This window comes from Schistocerca americana, chromosome 7 (genome assembly GCF_021461395.2).
Source record: "Schistocerca americana isolate TAMUIC-IGC-003095 chromosome 7, iqSchAmer2.1, whole genome shotgun sequence".
NCBI lineage: Eukaryota > Metazoa > Arthropoda > Insecta > Orthoptera > Acrididae > Schistocerca > Schistocerca americana.
In genome coordinates, this window is record NC_060125.1 from 311,341,944 (window position 1) to 311,366,247 (window position 24,304).

Consider the following 24,304-nt stretch of genomic DNA (forward strand, 5'->3'; position numbering starts at 1 on the left):
GGGGTAACTGTAGTCATATACATGACATCCTATTATTGCAGAAGAAAGCCATTAGGATAATTACAAATTCTTCACATAAGGCTCACTGCAAACCCTTATTTACTAAACAAAAAATTATGACTGTAACAAACCTCTATATATACAATGTCTTAATCTTTACGAAGAAGAACCTACAAGATGTGAAACGTAGAGAAAATGTACATTGTTACAACACAAGAAGCATCAAACACATATACACGCCTTACCACAGACTATCAAAATCAATAAATAGCTATGAAGTCACAGGGCACAAGCTATTTAATAAGCTGCCACATGCCATACAGGATCTTCCTGAACATACATTCAAAGAAAGACTGCATGAATGGTTTATTGCCCACCCATTCTATGATATCAATGAATTCTTCAACTGTAAAATGCAGTAATCTAACAGATGACCCACTGTACATTGATTGTAATATAAGCTAAAATATTTAAGTAGTCAATACCTTATCACACTGTATTATAAATTGTAACTTCATTTGACGTTGTCAATTGCTGTAATGGCCTAAAGACAATAAAATCTTTATTATTATTATTATTATTATTATTATTATTATTACTTTTATTTTTAAGTGTGACGGCTATCGTGGTGGAATGCAAGGACTTGTATCGATTGAAAATGGTGTATATCGATATATAAACAGATCGAATGTCAACATTGTATTTAGGTATAATGAATTCTTGTAGGCATTTACATAAAGAAATTTTGCATAATGTGTATAAAAATGTATGCAGAGAGGGCGTAGGCTTCAGGAAAGTTGATTACTTTCTTGCGAGTAGTCGATGCGTCGATGTGTTTCGCTTTTTTTGTGACTGTAGAATGGTGCCGTCAGTAGTAGAAGAAACAAGAGTGTTGTATCAACATTTAAAGTAAATGAGTAGTTATACAAGCGTTGGATCAGACTTTTAAACCTGCGCTATCAATCTGATTCTGTTTAGGAATGCTGTGGTGTCTGCTGTTAGACGGAGGTATTGGTTACCTGTTTGGTTGGCTAGGAAAATGGCAGCCGTATGTGTATAAATGAAGTGGAGTCGATGAGACGGGACTACGGATATTGTTTCTTGCGATGTCCCGGCTGGCTGATTATTTCGTAATAGTTGGATACGATCACGAAAAAGAAAGTAAGTACCAGTTGTCATTGTTATATATTTTTCCACAGCTGTCACTGACAACTGATGCTGTCAGACTTATTTTAAGGTTGATGACCGTAATTAAAAGCTACTAAAGATTTTTATCTTGATACTGCCCAGCACTGGCTCTTGTGCAATTTATTATTGAGGTTAATGTGTGACAGCCGTCATGCTTCTGGTGCAGTAACGAAACTCAATATGCGACGGACTGTCAGAAAATCTCACAGAAGCGATATATAACAGTAGCGACATAACGCCCAAGCACAATTTTTTTTTTACAGTTTTTAATGGTATTTTATCGTAAGTAAGTGAAAATTGGGTTGCCTAAGGTTTTTTTTTTTTTTTGAGGAGAATGGACGTTTTCATTCATATGGTGCTACTAGAACAGACTTTGTGTTGAGTGGGAGGAGATTGTAGCCTGCTACTTAAGTGCTTACAGCATTCGTTGTACTTCGGATTCGTTGTCGGCTGTCAAGTTTTGTGGTTAACGTGACATAAACAAATCATTGTAATTGCCAGTCTTCGCCTCAAGAATTCCGAATATGAACATAGCCGAGGTGCACACTGTTGTGTTGTAATGAAAACGCATCTGATACCTCTTTAACGGTATTAAATATTGCCTAACATCATTTTTATCTCCACTAGACCAATATTTCTATTCTGTCTTTCTTATTGGAGTTATTAAAGTAATTACTATCTTACTGAAACATTCTTAGTTGTGGGGACTTAGTTTAGTGTTTACCTGTATGAGAAAGGTTAATGAGCCATTGGGCTATAAACAGAATCAGTATCAGAATCTATTCCTCTATAGCCCTAATTCCAATAAATTGTATCCCAGTGCTTTGAAATAAAGTATAAGATTTGTCTCCCTCTCCAAATGTATTCCAATACAACAAATATATTCATTGATGTAAAGAATTCTTTGTTAAATGTGTGGTGGGTGTTACTGTACATAGCCCTCTCTCATTCATGTGTTGTATAAAGAAACATCGCTGATTGAATGCCTTCATATTTCATAATTTGCTGTCTTTCAGTTGAAACCTTTATAGAATGCCTTGCTTGGGAAATTGGGTAATTTAGGGCTATTTTAAATGTGAAGGTATCATTAAAGTTTTTGTACGTGACTCATTACTTCCTGTTGAAGGTCCAACGCTTTCCCATTAACTTAATTCAATAGTTAAAAGTGTTGTAAAATTACATGCACCTCTTTTTGCCTCTCTTTCTGTGGTCCTAGTTTGTGTACAGTTTTCAGTTAGTTAGATACCACTATCCGCATTTTGTGTAGATCGTAACTGGGGCCTCTTGTTATGATCTGAGACAAATCAGTTTTACAGTTGTACATTTTTCAGGAAAACCCTTAGTCGGGTGTGTGCGCGATTTTTGTGACTGAATATGTCACTCCTTTCTGGGTCACACTGAGGCTAAGTGATGGATAGTACACATCATTTTTCAATCTTGTGAAAATGTATGAATGTTGTTTTTCAAATTGTAATTATAGAGAACCAGTTATTAATTGTCGAGAAAATGTTAATATTTTCCTGGCGAATTGAATGTTCTAAGACATTTCAGGCTTGCAGCTGGTTACCTCTTAATTACATATAGTGATATTCTGACTGAGTACCTGTCGGTCAAAACATTGTGGATTGTAGTTAATGACAACCAGCTGCAAGCCCAAAATGTCTCTGAACAAGAAGGCATTAGTTACATTTTCAAGTGTCCAAGTTATTGCATTAACCATGATTATACTGAATGGACAAAATAAAACTGAAACATAACTGACCCTTGTAAATGAGTGGGAGAACTGCATAGCACAGAAAGTTGTGAAAACAATGATTTTGATGCACTAGTCCATTGCTGTTACATGCCTGCACATGGGATCCCCCAGACACTCTGTCTGTAGTACTACTTCACTGTGTCATTAAATTTGAGTGAGCGAGAGGAGCAGACATATTTACTGACCATTATGCATCAGAAAATGCCCATCAGTACTTCGAAGAGCTGTTGTATAGTTTGATATCTCTCCACATCATATCACAATTCTTTCACAAAACTGTTTAACAAATCTCGGAAGATGAATGAGTGTATTGATATTTTCAGCAAGACAAAGCATCTGCAGTAGCACACACTATTTTGACAAACTTGTCAGAAGTACATGAGGTTTTCAGTGGGGAGAAGACAATGAGCAGAGGCAGTACAATCTTACGGCTGCCTCGATCATCCGATCTCTCTCCCTCTGTGATTTTTTTTTTTTTTTTTCCTGTGGGGCCAGTTGAAGGTCCGGGTATGTTCATACACTCCTCTCACAGTTGAAGAGCTAAAGCATAACATGAGAAACACTATTGTCTCTCGGGCAGAACAGGAAAGCAAATCTCACAGTGTGGTAAATTGATCACAGTCCTGCATCAACACCTAAGGTGCTAGTTCCAGCATTTTCTATTGTGATGTTCCTTATCAGGGGTCAGTTCCACATGTCTCATTTTATGAATTTTCTCTTCCGGTTGAATTTTGTACACCATGTAATGCTTGGGTGATCAGCAAGAAGAACTATTCCTGCTTCATAGATGTTTGAGGAAAGATGATTTGCAGGCAACAAGGGCAGAACCAGTATAGATCCCTGTGGGACGTCTGTAGGGGCCATTCTGTTTTATTGTGTACACTTCCAGAGTTTCTTAATGTAACTCTGCGTCCTTGTGTTTAGATAAGATGAAAACAAGATGCCAGAAAGTTCTCTGATACTATAATCTTTTCTACTTCCCTAGGAGAACACTCCAAACTGCATTATTAAATACCAGTTGCCAATATTTTGTCACTTTAATTTTGTATAATGTGATTCTTAAACTGAGAAATATTATGATCTGATCTGTGTAGAGACTGTTTTGAAGTACAAATTGACATTAAGTGAGCCTAACTTATTCTGAGAGAGATTTGTTGTGGTTCTTGCAGACGTAATCGTTTCCAGAAATTTTGAGGAGTTAGTAACCTTGAAAGGTAATTATTATCTGTCTTACTATGTTTCTTATAAAGGTGTCTGACGGAAGCATTTTTAATTTGTCTGGTAATATTCCCTTTAATAGTGTTATGGTGTCTGAATACTACATTGAATAGGCCCTATATGTGAAAAGCAATTCTGTAATATTTTACTTGAGATATTATTAGCGCCATGAAAATTTTTAAGTTTAGTTTGAGGGAGATAATTACATTCTTAAATTCTTTGACAGATTATGGGGAAACAGTGATTTGCCTCTGTGTGTGTTGCATTGGTTCTTGCATGTATTTTGTTGCTTTATTGGGGTCGACTGAAGCGTCCGATCCCACCCATTGGCTTTGATCCGTGACGTAAGGCTGTTGTGGTGTGTGACGTCATGACAGCATGAAGTTTGGTTTGCAAGTGTGGCGTGTTTGTAGGTGTCGTTGTGTTGCTGTTCGTGGTGCCCTCTGGTGGTGTGTTCAGGGGTTTCGTGATATATCGTGTATTTGGTTCAGTTTGGTGTTACTGCTTGTTCTGGGTGGTTCTGGTTTTGGCTGTGTGTGGAGAGGAATTGTTTTCAGTGAGTTAACGATTTAGTGTTTGTCGTGTGAAAGTTATTGTAGTGCTGTTCGCTGTAGGTCATGTGTTAATTTGAGTAAATTAATTTGTTGATGCTCTTGTTAGGTATGAATATGATTGATAAAATTAACACCGTGCATTTGCATCCTGAGATGGGGGCGAGTCCGATGGAGTATTTCTGCAGCTGTTTTGCTTGTTGGTGGAGGTTGTGAAGTGTACTGTTTGTTGTCACAACATGAAATTGGCAAAAGTTCCGGCGCCTCGGACCAGGGACGGTTATATGTGGTGATGCTGTAGGTATAACCTATAGTGCTCCATACGTCGCATTTCTTGGTTCAACAAGTCTAGGTTGGGCATGTGTGAGATTGTGTTGCTGACGTACTACTTTTGTTATAAATCCTCTCACAGTTTTTATGCGTATAGACTGGTGTGAGTGAGAGGAGTGTGCTTGACTGGTTTTCGTTTTGTCGTGAAGTGTGTTCGGAGTTTATTTAGTACAGGGGTAAGTTGGGTGGGCCTGGGGTTGTGGTGGAGGTGGAAGAGTTGCAGTTTGGGAAAAAGAAGTATGGGAGGGGTAAGTCTGTGGTTGGTGTCTGGGTGTGGGGGGGGGCTGTTGTTTCGGGGGTGGGTGTTTGGAATGTGGTTTTTAGGTTTGTGGAGGGGTGGACTAAGAGGGAATTAGTGGGGTTAATTGAGGGGTTTATAGAACAGATTTCTACTGTAGCTTCTGATGCTTTTTCTTCTTATAGGGGGTTGTGTGAGAGGGGGTACAATCATTTAGTAGTGAGCCATAGTTCAGGGTTCAAAAATTATGAGACAGGGGCTTCTATGAATACCATAGAGGGGATGTTGGGGGGGGGGGGTGTTAAGTCAGTTCTTGGTAACGAGCCACCCCCACAATGTGGCTGTGGAGCCAGACTGATGGTATTCCATATATTGGTGGAATGTCCCCTTCTTTTGGCCCTTTGTACTAAGTATAGCTTTCCAAATTCCGTATCTTTAATATTAGCAGACGATTCACAGATGCTTGAACTGGTCCTTTGTTTACTTTGTGAAAGTGGTTTTTTGTTTTCAGATATAAGGTTTTGCCTTACTCCTGGAGCAGGGGCAGGGTGGTTGTGTTTGGAAACTTTCATGTTTTCTAGGTTTGTGACCCATGACCATTCCCCTATGCAAAGACCACTCTTTTATCCCTCTGTTTTTCCAGTTTTTAGGTTTGGTCTCTATCCTTTTAAGCCTTCTGGTGTGTGTGTTTTAATTGTCCTCGTTTTATAGTTAGACCCCTCCGACTGGATCCGTCCACTTTTAGTGGAACCTCTCTCTTCCACAAGTAACTTTGGAACTGTGGGACAGATGACCTTGCTGTTTTTCCCAGAAACCCCCTCAATCAATCAATCAGTAAACATGGGAATCCCCCTGTGGATCTGGGGGTAAGAATAGGTCCGAGGTATTCCCGCCTGTCTTAAGAGGCGATGAAAAGGAATCTCGCACGTTTCAGCCTTTGTGATGGTCCCCTGCAGGGTTTGACCTCCATTTTTCAAAATTTTCCCGAAGAGCGAGCCAATTGGGGAAGGGCGTCTTATATGGTGCATTGTGTCCATCGTGCATTGAGATCTTTAGCCCACTTTCTCATCGTCGCATTGCAGTCCCGCCCATTCTCCATCTCTTGGGTGAGGGCACTTTCCTGGGTGCGTTTTCCACCATGCACTATCCAGTGTCACTTCCTGTGTCGACAATGACCATGCACTTCTTTATACCTCATATTCAACATGGTAACCAGTCTGTCGTTGTGGGGCCACCATGTACTCTATTGGTTGTAGCCCCCTGACATCACGGGTATTGCTCTGCTGATGCCTCCCCACGTGTGCCAAGGAGTAGATGCCCATCCCCCTGTGGCATCGGGTCTCCTGGCAATGGCCATCCTGCCAGGTGGCCTCTGCTGCAGCTGTGTGGCGTGTGTGGGGAGGGCCCCTGGTTGGAGTGGGTGGAATCAGGGTGGATGACACGCCACAAAGCGTATTATGTCATCTCGTGCTGGCGGTCTGCCGCCAGCAGTCTCTAAGTCTAACTTTAATGCTAAAATATATGACCCTGACCACACCATAGGAGGAATGCCGGGCTAAGGATGGCAGTGAAACTTATTCACCCCGGTACCTCGTACATATGAGAGTTGATGGGGAATCTTTCATGTCCATGAAGCCTCAGTTTTTTGTGGAGCATTTGGAGGACAAGTTTGGGGAGGTGGAGGGCTTGTCCAAAATGCGTTCTCGGTCAGTTTTGCTAAAGGCAGCATTCTCTGCCCAATCATGGGCGTTACTTGCTTGCGGAAAGTTGGGGGATGTTTCTGTTACCATCACACCTCATAAGAGCCTAAATATGGTCCAGGGTATCATATTGCACAGGGACCTTCTTTTGCAGTCAGGCGACGAGCTGCGTGCCAATTTTGAGCGGCGAGGTTTTCATTTCGTCCGGTGCATCCATCGGGTCCAAGGGATAACCAGGTTGCCACCAGTGCCTTCATCTTGGCCTTTGAGGGTGGTACGTTGCCCGAGAAGGTCAAGGTGGTGGTCTACTGCTGTGATGCCGAGCCATATATCCCTCCCCCAATGCAGTGCTTTAAGTGCTGGAAGTTCAGCCATATGTCTTCCGGCTGTATTTCCAGCCCCACCTGTTGAGATTGTGGACGTCCATCGCATCCCAATACTCCATGTGCCCTGCCTCCCATCTATGTCAAAAAGCCTAAGAGAAAATTTGAGTGCCTACATCCTGTGGCTGTGATCTCCTCATACGCCGCCAGTACGAGAGCAGTTCTCGCCCCATCAGTTCCTCAAATTCCTGTCGCCTCTCAGAACCGGGCGACTACACCTGCCTCCTTGATGGTGGGGGGCACTTCCCTTCCTGTTGGTTCCGCACCACCTACTGTGGGCGCAACACCTCCCCAACTATCAGGGATTTCAGTCCCCACTTTTGCACCAGAGAAGGGTAAGGCTTCTTAGACTCCTCTCGCTAGGAAGGGATCCCTTGGGTCACTCCCTTCCCAGGTTTCTGTTAGTGGGAAAGATGACCCCCACTAACAGCTGAAGAGCCCAAAACAGCTGGTCGTAGGGCTTCACACTCATCCTCAGTCATGGAGACTGATTCTGTGAAGTCCTCCCAGCCAGGGAAACCCAAGAAACAGTGTGAGAAATCGAAAAAGAAGACCCCTAAGAACAGGGAACTTGCGGTGCCACTCACACCCTTGCTACCTACAAGTTCTGCATCTGAGGATGGTGTTTGAGATTCTGGCCTCTGCTGAGGGCCTAGATCTCGCTGGACCCTCAGACACAATGGATATAGACTGCTAAGGCAAAAAGTCAGTGGCAGCAGGTGACCCTGAGGTGTAAACTGCCTCATTGAATGTTCCATGCCTTCCCAGTCTCACGATGATGACATCCTCCAGTGGAATTGCAGCATTTTTTTCCACCGTCTGGCTGAGCTATGCCAACTGTTAAGCTTTACACCTGCCTTCTGCATTGCCTTCCAGGAAACTTGGTTCCCGGCAATGCGAACCCCCTGCCGTCTGCGGCTGTAAGGGACATTACAGGAACTTTAGCGACTGTAATGGAGTGTCAAGTGGAGTTTGCGTTTATGTCCTAAACTCAGTCTGTAGTGAACCTGTGCCCCTTCAAACCCCTCTTGAAGCTGTGGCTATCAGAATATGGACGACACAGGAAATAAACCTGTCTGCAATGTATATCTTCCTCCAGATGGTGCAGTAGCCCTGAATGTGTTAGCTGCACTGATTGATCAACTCCCTAAACCTTCCCTACTTTTGGGAGTTTTTAATGCCCATAACCCCTTATGGGGTGACACTGTGCTTACTGGCCGAGGCAAAAATGTCGAAACTTTACTGCCTCAGTTCGACCTCTGCCTTCTAAATACTGGGGCTGCCACACATTCATTGTGGCTTGAGGTAGTTACTCAGCCATTGATTTATCAATTTGCAGCCCAGGACTTCTCCCATCTATCCACTGGAGAGCACATGTGACGACCTGTGTAGTAGTAACCACTTCCCCATCTTCCTGTCACTGCCCCAGCGTCAGACCTATGGACGCCTGCCCAGATGAGCTTTAAACAAGGACTGGGAAACTTTCACCTCTCATGTCACCATTGACTCTGCCCCACATGGCAACATCGATATGATGGTTGAGTACGTGACTACTACAATCATTTCTGCAGCAGAAAACACGATCCCTCGCTCTTTAGGGTGCCCCTGGCAAAAGACAGTCCCGTGGTGGTTGCCGGAAGTTGCTGAGGCAATTACAGAACATCGGCGAGTTCTACAGTCACATAAGCGACACCCTTCCCTAGAGCATCTGATGGCCTTTAAGCGGCTCCATGCCCATGTACGCCAGCTTATAAAGTGACGGAAAGAGGATTGTTGGGCGAGGTAAGTGTCGACCATTGAGTGCCGTACATCACCTTCCCAAGTCTGGTCGAAGATCAGAGGTCTTTTTGGGTACCCGACCCCAACAGGTGTCCTTGGTGCTACAGTCAGTGGCGTGCTATGTATTGACGCAAACACGATTGCCGAGCACTTTGCTGAGCACTATGCTCGAGCCTCTACATCGGAGAGCTAGCCCCCCAGCCTTTAGCACCCACAAACGGCAGATGGAAAGGAAATCCTCTTGTTCACTACACGCAACAATGAACCCTATAATGCCCCCTTTATGGAGTGGGAGCTCCTCAGCGCCCTTCCACATTGCCTCGACACAGCTCCGGATTGGATCCACAGTCAGATGATTAAACATCTCTCGTCTGACTACAAGCGACATCTCGTCATCTTCAACCAGGTCCGGTGCGATGGCATCTTTACGTTGCAATGACGGGAGAGCACCATCGTTTTGGTGCTCAAACACGGCAAAAACCCTCTTGATGTGGATAGCTACTGGCCCATCAGCCACACCAACGTTGTTTGTAAGCTGCTGGAACGTAACGTGTGGTGTGTCGGCGGTTGGGCTGGATCCTGGAGTCACGTGGCCTACTGGCTCCATGTCATGGCGGCTTCTGCCAGGTCCACTCTACCACTGACAATCTTGTGTCCCTTAAGTTTGCCATCTGAACAGATTTTTCCAAATGCCAACACCTTGTTGCCATCATTTTTGATCTGTGCAAAGCGTATGACACCACCTGGCGACATCATATCCTTGCCACATTATATGGGTGGGGTCTCTGAGGCCCACTCCCGATTTTTATCTAGAATTTCCTGTCGCTCCATACTTTCCATGACCAAGTTGGCGCATCCCATATTTCCCGCCATATCCAGGAGAATGGGGTCCCGCAAGGCTCTATATTGAGTGTTTCACTATTTTTAGTGGCCATTAACAGTCTAGCAGCAGCTGTAGGGCTGCCCGTCTTACCCTCTCTGTATGCAGACGACTTCTGCATTTCATACTGCTCCACCAGCACTGGTGTTGCTGAGCGGCGCCTACTCCATCCACAAGGTGCAGTCATGTGCTCTTGCCCACAGCTTCCAGTTTTTGGCAGCAAAGTCGTGTGTCACGCACTTCTGTCAGCACCGTACTGTTCATTCGGAACCAGAACTTTACCTTCATGATGATACACTCATTGATAGTGGAGAAATATCAATTCTTAGGACTGGTTTTCGATGCCTGATTGACTTGGCTACACCTCACCTTCGTCAGCTTAAGTGTAAGTGCTGGCAGCACCTTAATGCCCTCCGCTCCCTGAGCAGCACCAACTGAGGTGCAGATTGCTCTACGCTGCTGCAACTCTACAGACCCCTTGTTCAATCCCGCCCTGACTATGGCAGTTTCGTTTATGGTTTGGCAGCACCGGTGACACCCTCAGCGTTGCGTTTACTCTACACAGTGCATCACTGTGGCATTCGCCTAGTGACAGGAGCTTTTAGGACGAGTCAGACGACCAGTGTGCTAGTGGAGGCCAGAGCACCTCCATTGCAAGTTAGGCATGCACAATTGCTCTCGTGTTACGTTGCACACATTTGTAGTTCTCCTGCGCATCTGAATTACCATCTCCTTTTCCCACAGCGGTTCATCTCCCTCATCGGTGGCCTAGGTCAGGGCTTGCAATTGCAGTTTGTGTGCAATCCCTTCTCTCTGAACTTGAGTCCTTGCCTTTACCACCTATACTTGAGGTTCATTCATGAACACCTCCATGGTGTACACCTAGGCCGCGGCTTCACCTGGACCTTTCACATGGCTCTAAGGACTTAGTTAACCTTGCCGCTCCCTGCTGTCATTTCCTCTTGATTCTTGACATGTTCCAGGGCTCTGAAGTGGTTTACACCGATGCCTCGATGGCTGATGGTCATGTTGGCTTTGCCTACTTCCACAGAGGCCATTTTGAACAACATTCCTTGCCCGATGGCTGCAGTGTTTTCACTGCAGAGCTGGTGGCCACCTCTTGTGCTCTTCAGTATATCCGTTCATGCCCTGGGGAATCATTTTTTCTGTGTACTGACTCCTTGACCAGCTATTGGCCAGTGCTACCCTCTCCATCCTTTGGTAACATCCGTCCGGGAGTCCATCTATGCCCTGGACTGGTTCTGTCGTTCAGTGGTGTTTGTGTGGATCCCAGGACATGTTGCATCTCAGGCAATGAACTTGCCAACAGGCTGGCCAAACAGGCTACGCAGAAACTGCTTCTGGAGATGGTCATCTCTGAACCTGACCTGTGTCCTGATGTATGCCGTAGGGTTTTTGGCTTTGGGAGATGGAATGGCATAACAGTACACAGAACAAACTGCGTGTCATTAAGGAGACTACGAATGTGTGGAAGTCTTCCATGTGGTCCTCTTACAGGGAGTCAGTTGTCCTCTGCCGGCTACGCATTGGACATGCTTGGGCGTCCCACGGTTGCCTCCTGCACCGTGAAGTGTCGGTGCGGTGCCCGGTTGACAGTGGATCATATTCTGGTGCACTGTCCCACTTTGACTGCCCAGCGAGGAAATCTTGGGTTACCGGACTCATATCCACTAATTTTATCTGACAACGCCCCTTTGGCTGATTTAGTTTTATGTTTTATTCGTGAGGGTGGGTTTTGTCATTTGATCTAAGTTTTAGCGCATGTCCTTTGTCCCTCTGTGTCCTCCACCCTAGTGCTTCTAGGGATGCTTAATGTGTTGCAGATTGGCTGGCGTCTCCTTTTTTCTCATGGTCAGCCAGCATGGTTTTAATCTCTTCATCCCATTTCTTGTGTTTGTCATTTTCCTGTCCCCTTTTGTCCATTTACATGTTTGTTGCCCTTCATCGTTCTTGTTATTTTTTCCTTTCATTCTGTTTTGAGTTGTCAGTCTCGTTCGTTTTATTCTCACACTTGTGGCATTCTTTTATTCGAAAAAGGGACTGATGACCTTGTAGTTTGGTCCATTTCCCCCCTCCTTTAATCCAACCAACCAAACATGGGAACACCTAGGGGTCATCCCCTACAGTGACCCTCGTTCAGTATTGTGTGCTGAATTGTTTGCTCCAAAATGTACAGGTGCTTCTCTCTTCTCCATGAGCATTGTATCAGGTCTTCAGACCTGCCACAAACTGCTTCCTATCTTTCTATACAGAGCTTTGCTGATTCCCTTTATCAAAGTTGCTTATGCTAGTGGATTCCCCATTCACTAGAATGATTGCCCCTTTTGTCTTTGCTCTACTTAAGTACTATCCTTAAAGTATCACATGCCCATAACACCACCAGGCGGCACTCAATCTCTCAGTGGGGTAATGATCATAATTGGACTTATCATTCACATGAAGTGAAGAAACTTGAAGACAGTATTATGGAAAGGGAGTACAAACTTAAGATAAAATGGGATACTGTGATAATTATTTTACAGAGCATTGAGGGATCTAATTCCAAACAAGGCACCTATAGTAAACAGCATTCCCTCCGAATTAATAAGATCTTTGGAAGAACAATCCATAAGATTGCCTTGAAGAAAAAGGTAGTAAACCCAATTCCAAAGAAAGGCAGGTGTCAACATGTGTGAATATAACCTAACCATCAGTTCAGTAGTTCATGGTTGGAAGAAATTGGCACAATTTATTTACAGATGAATGGATAAACTGGTGGAAACTGACATCAGAAGATCAGTTTGGGTTCAGGAGGAATGTAGGAACACCGAGGCTCTACTGACCATAAGACTTGTGCTGGAAGATTGACTGAAAAACGGCAAACTTCCATTTGTTGCGTATCAAGATTAAGTTGTGGATAATCTTGATTAGAATACGTTCTTCGAAATTCTTTGGTTACCAGGAATAAAATGCAAGAAGCAAAAGGTTTTCTGCACCTTTCCAGATAACAAATTTAGTTGTGGGAGTTGAAAGTGAAGGGTTATCCTACTCCCAAACAGTGCACAATTCAAATTTTTGTATTTTGCATTGTATATGAGTAGTGAGTATTTGAGTATTTGCAAGTATTACAAAAAGACTTTCACAGTTAAAACTTTCGCCATTGGCCTTTATCAGCAATACACACACACACACACACACACACACACACACACGACTGGAGTCTCAGGCAACTGAAACCACACTGTAAGCAGCAGCACCCACTGGTGTCGTTTGAGTTGCCTGAGAGTACAGTCGTGTGTGTGTGTGTGTGTGTGTGTGTGTGTGTGTGTGTGTGTGTGTGTGTGCGCACGCTTGTACGTGTATCTGTTGTTGACGTAGGCCAATGACCGAAAGCTTTAATTGTTGTGCCTATTTGTGACTCAGCATCTCTGCTGTATGGTGAGTAGCAACTTTCCTTCGCATAATATTGTTACATTCCATCCTGGATTAGCCATGGTTTAATATTTACAAGTCATTAGATGAAGTCTTTCAGAAGAAGAAAATTTCATATAGGTAAATATTTTTACTTTACGTGCTCACGTGGAGGCGTCGATTATTGATAAGCAATCTAACACATTGTATTCATTTCTGCAGAAAGTATGTGGACTATCCCTTGGAGTTGTGTTGCACTCTTATGACGTAATAAACGACTTTTAACAACCAGTACTCTTTCTTCAACATTACTAATTAGCTTTTCATTAACAAACATTGATACAAAATTTTGACTGATACTGGCCTCCATGAAAACTCAAACTTAACTATAGAATTGTTTACAATTTCAGTAATTGGCCATGACAACACATAGTATTTTTCAATTTTCCGAAGCAGTCTCATTTGAGTGAACTGTCAGTCAATAATGCAATGGTGATGGACACAGAACCAACAATACTTGCAGCCAGTGAAATGGTCTTGGCGACTGCCGACAGGGTGTGCCCATGCTGTGTGTGTTGGAACGAGCCCATGTTGATGAAAGTGAAAAGTTAAGGGGGCTGCAGCCTCAATTCACTTGTGTTTGCTAGTTTAGAAGTGAGACCTGCAAATATTGTACCACAACCAGATGGTTGATTGTTTGGGATCTCTCTCTCTGTTTGTGCTCTTGAAATGTTACTTGTGCTTTTGATGTTTCTTGCTTATATATGGTTTTGGTTGGTTTAGTTCTTTGGACGTTAGAACACTTGCTGTTGGCAACGTGATACAGCCTGGACAAAGTGCAAAACCTGTCCAGGACGTCTATATGGCTTTCCTCGGGTAGTGTCTCCATAATGAGGTTGCAAAATTTCGATCGACGTATGTGTGTGAAAGACCTTTTTTTCGATTACGAAACTAAATAAGTCACAATTATGTGGCAACTTGAGTGTGAAACTGAGATTTTCTGCTCTGTCTGCATGCTGCCAGTTTGTACCAAATAAAAATTTTATGTCTTCAGTGCATCAAAAATAATTAAATAATACTGAAAACTTGTTTTGTTTGTGGTCTGTGTTGTTGAGAAATATGGAATATAAAAGAGTTGTGTAGTGTGACTGCATTGCCATTTAAATGTGGCACATTCACTGATTTCCCCCTCTTCCATCTCCTCACGTTCAGACGGCATGGCGTGGCAGTGGGGGGAAACGTGCTAGTCAGGCTGAGCACTTTGGAATTCGGACCCAGGCACAGCCCGCAAGCTGAAATCTTGGCTGCTCCTGGTCTAGATATTGTAAGTTTAATTGTACTCAGTGTGGCTTATGTTATACGGATCCATTATCTATGATGTGATGATTCGATTAGCCCCAGACACGTTGCTTTAAGTGAAGGCTAAAGAATCGTCTGATCTGCCTCTAGCTGATGTGGCCCAATTAGCATGGTTGCATGAGCTGTCTATGTCGGCCTAGGAAGTCTTTTTTGCGATGAATGGGACATGTGGAAATAGATTGTAGTTCTTCCCACAGTACATTGTCAGATGACACAACAGGGTCTCATTTACTTGGGACAGATATGCCCGGGTCAACCTTAGTTGTCAAAAAATGTTCTCACCGCAACTCCGTTTAGCAACTTTGGTAGATAGTAGGAATAAGCTTTCCCTATCATTGGACCAGCCTTCTACAAAAGGTGCAGTAGTCATCGAAAGTCCTGGTCCAGTACAGCAGATAATAACGGCCATCCGTCCTTAACATTCAGAAGATCCCATAGATTAGAAGGCTTGCTCAGATGGTCACACCCAATATAAGTGCCAGAAATGTCTGCATTTAAATAGTTTGTTTCAAGTGTAATCAAAGGGGGCACATTGCTCCTGTATGTCCTACATAGCACTCATTTCGCAATAGTGACCAGTTACCTATTAATGCGCTTTTTGTGCAAAGCTCATGTATTTGGCAAATGGCTCAAAAGCTTGTGCTGTAATTGTGTTTTGACTTTCAATTTGGTACTGGGGTTGTGGTCTTGTTGATCAATTTGGCTATGTATCATGAGCCATATTTTGAATTGGATGCTTTTGCAGCATTTGATTTCCATATTGTTGATCATGTTAATTTAGTGTGACCAGTTATTTCTTTTCATGACCTTGAGTCACTTTTGCAGTCTCACAGAAAACAGTTGTCTGAGCCAACATCGCATAAAGCAAGGGATTTTATGGCTCACATTGAGCTTAAACCATTAGCGATCCATAAGTTATGCTATGCTTCGCTATCCAGTATGAGAGATCTAGTTCAAGCTGAAGTAGACTGACTACGGGAATTAAGAGGTTATTTCACCTGTAGCATTGAGTCGGTGGGAAACACCAATAGTGGCGGTTGGAAAACTCAGTGGGGCAATTTGGTAGTGTGACGATTTTAAAGCCACATGTAAGTCAATCCAATCCCTTGGTCAGAGGAGTTAGTGGCGAGGTTGGCTGGTGGATGCTATTTTTCGAAGATTGATTTGAGACAGACACGTCTGCAGTTGCCCTCAATGCTGAGTCGCAGCAGTTACTTGTTATTAGTACACTATGTGGCCTCTATAAGTTTATTAGATTGCTTTTCGGTGTTGGCCAAGCCCCAGGAATTTCCCAGCATTTTATAGAGAGGAGAATTCGCCATATCCGGAAGGTGCAACATATCTGGATGATTTAATTGTTACAGGGAAGAACATTTGGAAAACTTACAGGCGGCTGGTCTACATTGTAAGTTTGAAATGTGCACAATGTTTGCACGCAGCGTCAAGTGTTTAGAACATCTCTTAATAAAGAGGGCATTAAACCACTCGATGAGCCCATCGCAGCAATTGATAAGTTTCCCATCCCTTGAAACTTGAAGGAGCTGCAATTGTTCCTTGCCAAGGTGATTTATTATGGTAAACTCATACCAAATGCTTCAGCAGTCCCACACCCTCTAAATCAGCTCCATTATAAATATGTGAATTTTGTTTGGCCAGACTCTTGTCAGCAAGCTTTTTTGTGACTAAAACATTGCTTATGGTCTGCCCCTTTACTTGCTGCAATTGATCCAAAGAAAACCTTAATACTGGCTACTAGCACACAATAGCATGGGATTGCCACCAAACTATTCCACAGAAATGGACAGATGAGAACAACCGCTTGCTTATGCATCTAAGACTCTCATTCCAACCTGAAATAATTTCTCCCGGCTAGAGAAAGGGGCACTGGTCATTGTCTATGGTGTTAAAAAGTTTCAAGTTTTTCTGTGTGGCTTCAGATTTCACTTGCTCATGTATCACAAACCATTGGACTCCCTAACAAGATGGGCCATGGACAATAGTGTGAGCATTATTTCTCAGCAATTATTTTTATGGTATCCTTTTTTTGCCTCACCACACAGTATGCTAATGCTGATCAATTGTCCAGGTAACCCGCAGGGCCTGATATGCAGTTTGATAGGGAAGACACAGTTTGTTTTGCAGTTGATAAGACTTTAGAAACAACACTACAAGAATTTCCCATCACTGCTAAAGATGTAGCAGTAGCAACAGGTCATGACCTAATGTTGTGCAGCATTGTTGCAGCAGTTCAAATTGGATGGCTTGTGTGCTTTGCTAAGGACATCCATCCCAACTTTTGACCTTATTTCAGTATGAAAGAGCCTCTTAATGTGTTGTAGTGTTGCATTGTAGTCCCACTTTCACTCCATTCGTAAATTCTCCAGTTACTGCATTCTTTTCACTGGGGTAGATCTCGTGTAAGAGTATTAGCTCGATGGTTTGTATATTGGCCTGTGATAAGCACCTGTATCAAACATCTAGTGAGACAGAGTTAAGCCCGTTTGGAGAACCAGATGGTCCGTCCCCAGAAGGTTTTGCTGTGGCCTTGGGTGACTCAGTTGTGGTATAGAGATTTTGCCGATTCCTTTCTTGGGTGTATGTGGTTGATACTATTGAATGCACTGTTGAACTTCCTCTCACAATTGTATTTGCAATTAGGGTGCACCAGCTATGCTGGTTTCCTATACTGACCCCCAAGTTATGGTGTCGGGAGTTCAAAGTTTTCTGTCACTGTAGTTGTATAAAACACCTGACCACCACTCGTTCCTGTTCACCATAAATCTCAGAGGCAGAATGGATGGTCAGGACATTTAAGACTCAAATTAGACAGGGGGGTGCAAACCATGCCGGTGGATAATGCTCTTCTGCACTTCCTAGCTGTGTACAGTACAGTACAGTACAGCACGACACAGCACAGCTTTAGTAAAAGGCCGTAGTCTGGCACAGTTTCCGCATTGATGATGGCCCTGTACGTTGGATCTCTTGTGCCTTACTCCCTGCCTCTTGCAATCATGTGTTACGCCCTGTTGTCAGAAGGGTGTGTTGGTGTTTTGGATCTGCATTTTGGGGTGTGTTGGTGTTTTGGATCTGCATTTTGGGCATCAACTGGGATGTACAGAAGTGATTATAGTCTTAATACAAGAGTTGGCAACTTTTTGGTGTCGTGGTCAGAGACAGTGCTGGCAGCCAGCGAAATGATCAATTTGGCCGCCTACAGGGCATGTCTGTGCCATGCGTGTTGGAAAGATACCCTAGTGAGCGAGGTGAGAAGGTAATGCAATTGCTGACTGTAACTTGGACATCAGACTATCTAATATTCAGTCACTTGCAGAAAGTTGCTTGTTTAGGCGTAGCGCTCTCTCGGTTTGCTCTCTTGACACATTGTGTATACTGTTGACATTTCTGGCTTGTGTAGTTTTCAGTTAGTGTAGTTCTTCAGATATTAGAACTCCTGATGTTGAAAACTTGGTGTGGCCCTGACAGAGGGTGATGTATTACACAAGTTTGCAAGTTATTCTTTAAAACCCATGCACCAGGAACAAGTTGTAAAACTGGAAAAGATCTTCCAAATTATTATTAGAAGCATTATGAAGTATGGAAAATTAAATCCCAGTTAATAAAAGATTGATGGCAACTGAAAGGGCTACTGGAGATGGTCTGCAGGGATACCCAATTGGGAAAGGGTCACAAATGAAGTCATTGGGAAGAAAATGGATGTAACAAATTTGATTATGGACGTTCGAAAAGGATGTCGGAGGAGAGATTGCCATGATGGATCGTGGAATTGGAACCACAAGGAAGGAAGAAAAAGGGGAGAATGTCGATCTCAAGGATACAAGGGATTCAGACATTAATTTGAATAAGAAATTGAAGAAAAATTGTGAGGTGATGGACATAAAAGTAGAATGAAAATTAAATTTGGTTTCCAATCTTGTGTTACTGAAAAATGTAAATACATTGTTAAATGGGAATAATAATTATACTTAGTAATTTAGTGTGTTTTAGTGGACTTAGATTCTAATACACTGGATTTAAAATTTTCCTGTACTATACTTTTGTTTTTTAACTTTTTGGCAGGAAGTGGAATAAGTAGTGGTATTATTCTCCAGAGGTTTCCAGAGAAAGACTGGAGTGATACACCATTTATTGAAGGCATAGAATGGGTATGTTCCTTCACATTTACAGTTCATTTACTGATACTTCCTCCCTAGGCCAATTTTCGTTTCAGGTTCTCATTAGAATTTTCTTTCTTTCTAGTTTTGCCAGCCTCAGGGATGGGCCTTGTCAACAGAGAGACAGGAACCAAAGTTCTTTGTTTCTGTACTTACAGACATAGATGCAAATCGACATTATTGCGCTTGCCTTTGTTTCAACGAGACTGTTGCTATTACTCCAAGCAAACCTGTAGACGAGGTATGTTAATTATATAATATTTCCATTGTGTAGTTGTACTTAACAAATAACTTTAATTTCCAAATAAATAATATAGTGTCTACAGATTACAAGCAATTTATTGTCGAAGTTGATATCTGTTTAACCCCTACAGTCATAGAAACATCGGAAATTCGTGAAGAATTATGCAGAAAGGGAACAGTTCAAAAATACAGGGACATGGGTGAATACTAAACCTCATTACCCTTTTACATTGTATTAAATGTTCTTGGTGAACTTCTTACGTCAAATTTATCTATAATTCTAAGCTTTGACAGTGACCTACATTCTGTTTAAGAAAAAGTTAGTTGTTAATGATAAAATGAGAATCCAGAAATATGAATTTCATAGTTATGCTCTTGTGACCAGTGCACAATGAAGCAGGTAAATGGTTTAAAGTTTTGGTACAGTATGCAATTTGAACTTGTGCACCATTGCATATGTGTGTTCATTATTGATGTTAGGAAGTGTGTGTAGTGGTTGTGTGCATGGCAAGAGGGAGCTGAGGGCAGCTTTCAATGGTGGTGGTAAATAAAGTTATTTTTATTTGGCTCAATTTTGTATAGACTAATTTTTAACAAACAGGCTACATAACTTCTTTGCTACAATTACACAATGATGGGCTTATGTTATTTTCTGTTAGTTTGTTTAAAACGGTATGTTGCATACATTTTACATGCATGTGTTTTATTGTTACAGGAAGAAGACACTGTGGAAGGGGAGAACGCCCATCCAAGGGCCCTGACTGGCAGTCTGACACGCAGTATACCGACTATCACACACCATAGCATAATGTATGCCCCAAAATGTTTGGTACTCGTGTCACGATTGGACTACATAGAAACTTTCAGAGTAAGATGATATTTTAGCTACTGTTTTGAATATTTTTAATTGCAATAGAGATAGCTAAATTTTATAGTGATATTATGTTGGGGGGGGGGGGGGGGGGTGCTTCCCCTCTGACCATTCTTTTGAAACAGCATCATAATCTCTTAAACTCTGCTGATTGTATAGTATTAGGCTGATTCATAATTGGATATATTTCTTCATTGTTTTTTCTGCTACATCATTTTTCTTCCTTTGCTAGCCCAAAAATCTTCCACATGATCTTCCTCTCAAACGCCATCAGTATTCATCAGTATTTCTCTCTTGCTCCTGGTGCTACTCATTCCATTTTAACTTTCATTGAGATTAACCTTGATTTCAGTTTTGCTTTTATGCTGTTACATGATCTGTAAGCATTAATGATTTGTTAGTTCACTTTTAGGTAGACATTATTTCTCTGGTTGAAGTATGATCCCAAGTATTTAAAGTTCTCATTTATATTCGGTTTCATATCTCCCACCTGTAAATCCCCAAGCATGTCATGGTTCATTCTTCTTCTTAGCTATGTAATTTTTGTTTTCTCTAGGTTGATTCTCAAGCCCACTTTTCTGCACCACTGCTCAGGTCCGCCATTATTTTTATCATTTCTTCTGCTGACTCTGACGTAGCTGTCATATCGTATGCATATGTATGCATATGCTAGCAATTGCAAATTTCCATTCAGATTGATGCCCTTTCCTATTTATTTCACCTCAAATACAGCTTTTGTAAGGAGAAGGTTAAGTAATACGGATGACAATGCATCAGCTTTTTGTATCTAGATGTTATTGTCTTAGGGTATAAAAACCTCTTCCTAGGCTCAGTAGCATGGTTTTGAGTGGTAGGGAGATGTCCCTTGACCACATTATGGGCACTATAAAGGGCAAGCTCAGTAGCTGTCACGTCACTGGTTCCGAACCAGTAGGATTTGTATTAGGGTTTTAGGAGTAATGTCAAATTTTTTTCATCTCTTAAATACACTCTTCCAGCTTTAGTTGCTTTTTAGTAGAAATAAGCTGTTGCTTACATAAGTCCAAAATATTCCATCATTCAGTTATAGTTAAGTAAGTACATCACTGAAAATTTTAAACTCTTTTACAATCAAAGCTTCAATAGATAGCTAGGTGAACCACTTTTGCTTTGGAGTTACCATGGTTTGACAGTTTTGAAAAGTAAGCTTAACTTCCTTTCTTTACAAGTGACTTGACTGTGGCATGATTGAGAACCAAGCTGCTTTTCTTGTGATGTGTTTTTTTAAGAAAATTGGCTGGATGTAATGAGTTAGGATTACTGGCCAATATTTTTGTTATGCCGATAGACACTTTTTAAAGTAAATGGCCCAACACTATTGTAGTTTTCGGAACCATTGGTTCTTCCCTTGTGGAGGAGAGATAGATGGTTTGAGGAACATTAAAAAGGAGAGTGCAACAAGAACCAGGAGGAGGGTGGGGATGAAAAAGAGGTGAGGAAGGAAACAAAGATCAAAGAAACAAAGCAAGGAAGAAAATAATAGGGATAAATCATAAAAATTTAATGAAGAAGAAAGGTGTGTGTGTGTGTGTGTGTGTGTGTGTGTGTGTGTGTGTGTGTGTGAGTGAGAGAGAGAGAGAGAGAGAGAGAGAGAGAGAGAGAGAATCTTGTATCAGGTGGGGAAAATGAAAATGACCTACATGATTTAGCAGACACTGAGGTACCTGGGTAGTGGATGCCCCAAGCTGGACGGTTCTTCTGTGTCCATTAATGCACTCAGCCAGTTTAATGGTGGTAATTTCTAGGTAAAATGCTGCACAGTGAACACAATGTAATTGATGAACATCATGCGCAACATTCACAAATTGGGGACTGGAGCAAGTGGTTTTGGGTGGCTGCATGGGGTAGGTTTCACAGGAGCAGGAACTTCATCTTAAGTCCAGACCACAAAAACATTGTCAGTAAATCTATAAATTTGAACCAAGCCAGTGGGCACAACATCTTGGTCTTAATGATTGCCTCTTCCGTGTGACCAGTGAGAAAGTTGACAAAAGATGGAGCCATCGTGGGTCTCGTAGCAGACCCCCTAATTTGTTTTTAGATCTGGACCTCAAAAGGGAAGTAGTTAGGGGTAAGGTGACGGTACATGAGGTTTTACGAAGATTTTCAGGTGCCAGTTGGGAGAGGCAGATATGTATGGTTATGAGACTGAAATATTGAATTCAGTCTTCAGAAACTGTTTCATTGTGGATGATCTTAATACAGTCCTGCCTTTCAATCTTCGCATAAATGCTTAAATGGCAGATATTAATGTAAGTTATTGCAGAATAGAATAGCAACTACAATCGTCTACTAATGCAAACCATCTGGACTAGCTGAGATGCCAGCAGTATCCTCTAGATATCGTGCAAAAGAAATTGCTCCCCATCTAGCAGTACTTTATTGTACATCACTGAAGGAAGGGTATTTGTGTATGTATGTATCAAACTGGGGACCTAGAAACGAGAGAGAGGCTTCGTCCCACCATAACCCTCAGTGGTTCACAACCCCGCAACAGGCCACAGCGCTCCACCTACCCCACTGCTGCCCCACACTGAACCCAGGGATTATTGTGTGGTTTGGCCCTCCAGTGGGCCCCCCTGGGAACGTCTCGTGCCAGACAAGTATAACCCCAAATACTTGCATGGTAGAATAATTATGGTGTACGCTTACGTGGAAATGGTGTTTGCGTAGCAATCGTCGTCACAGTGTAACTGAGGTGGAATAAGGGGAACCAGCCCGCATTTGCTGAAGTAGATGGAAGGTCGCCTTTAAAACCTTTCACAGACTGGCCAGCACACCGGACCTTGACACGAATCTGCCGAGCGGATTCGTGCCAGGGAGCGGCACACCTTTCCAGTCGGGAATCAGTGCATTAGACCATGTGGCTAGCCAGCGGGCTAAAGGAAGGGTACTAGTAACTGGAAAAAGCACAGGTAATATCCGTTTTCAAGGAGGGTCCTAGGACTGAAGCAAATAATTGTAGGCATACATCAATGACATAAGTGTGTTGTAGAATTATACAATATGTTTCATGCTCACTTATTTTGACATTTTGAAACTTTGACGAATGAAAATACCTTCTATAAAAATCATTATGGATTCCGAACAGAGATCTTCGAAACACCGTTCACTCTGTACATCCATGAGATCCTGAGCACTGTTAAGACGTTGGTGCTCAGGTTGATACTGTGTTTCTTGACTTCAAGAAGACATTTGATACAGTTCCGCACTGTTGTTTGGTGAAAAACAAATAAATACAAACTTACTGAGTATCAGGCTGGATTTGTGACTGAATTTGGAACTTTTTTGAAGATAGAAATCAACACGTCATTCTTATTGGAACAAATTCAACAGATATAAATGTAATTTCTAGAGAACATCCAGGAAGTGTGACAAGACCGTTACTGTTTACTATGTATGTAAACGATGTGGATAATCTTAGAAGCTCCACCAGGCTCTTCACAGATGATGCAGTTGTAGAAGGCAGCAACACCAGAAGACTATAGCAAACTGATGGAATACCTGCAGAGGATTGATGAATGGTGCAGGCTGTGGCAGTTGACCCTGAAAGTAAATAAATTTAAGATATTGCACATAAATAGATGAAGTAATCTAGTACTTGTAAAATTGAACTACAGATGACATATCGCTAGAAACAATAACACCATAAAATACCAGAACAATGTAAATTGAAAAGACCATGTAAAACAAATAGTAGAAAATGACAGTGCTAGGCTGAGATTCTTAGGAAGGACCTTAGAGAAATGTAATTCATTAACAAAAGAAGTTGCTTTACAAAACAATTGTTTGGCCAGTATTGTTCTTCAGTCTGGGATACTTATCAACTGAAATTAATGGAAGAGACAGACAACATCCAATGAAGAGTGACACATTTTGTCACAGGATCATTTAGTTGGTGTTAGTGTTATGGAGATGTTCAAGAAACTCCAGGAGCAGACACTACAAGAGAGGCATTGTGCAGATTTGTTATTGAAATTTGGAGAGAGTACATTCCGGGAAGAGTCAGGTAAGATATTACTTCCTCCCACGTATCTTGCAAAATCACCACAATGAGAAAATCTGAGAAATTAAAGCTAAAAAGGAGGTTTGCTGACGATCATTCTTCCCATGTGCCATTTCTGAATGTAACAGGGAAAGGGAAATAAAATAGTGGCACCAGAAATAATCCCTGCCACAAGTCATA

At 42.2% G+C, this 24,304-nt stretch overlaps 1 protein-coding gene across 1 annotated transcript in view; it reads left to right on the forward strand.

Moving 5' to 3' along the window:
- The first annotated feature begins 889 nt into the window (after window positions 1–889).
- The window catches only part of LOC124621841 (myotubularin-related protein 13), a 232,503-nt gene continuing 209,088 nt past the window's right edge, over window positions 890–24,304 (forward strand). The window contains exons 1-4 of the mRNA XM_047147285.1: window positions 890–1,161; window positions 18,871–18,956; window positions 19,051–19,206; window positions 19,924–20,076. Of these exons, the coding sequence (XP_047003241.1) occupies window positions 1,107–1,161; window positions 18,871–18,956; window positions 19,051–19,206; window positions 19,924–20,076 (450 nt within the window). The 5' untranslated portion in view covers window positions 890–1,106. The remainder of the gene's footprint in view (window positions 1,162–18,870; window positions 18,957–19,050; window positions 19,207–19,923; window positions 20,077–24,304) is intronic.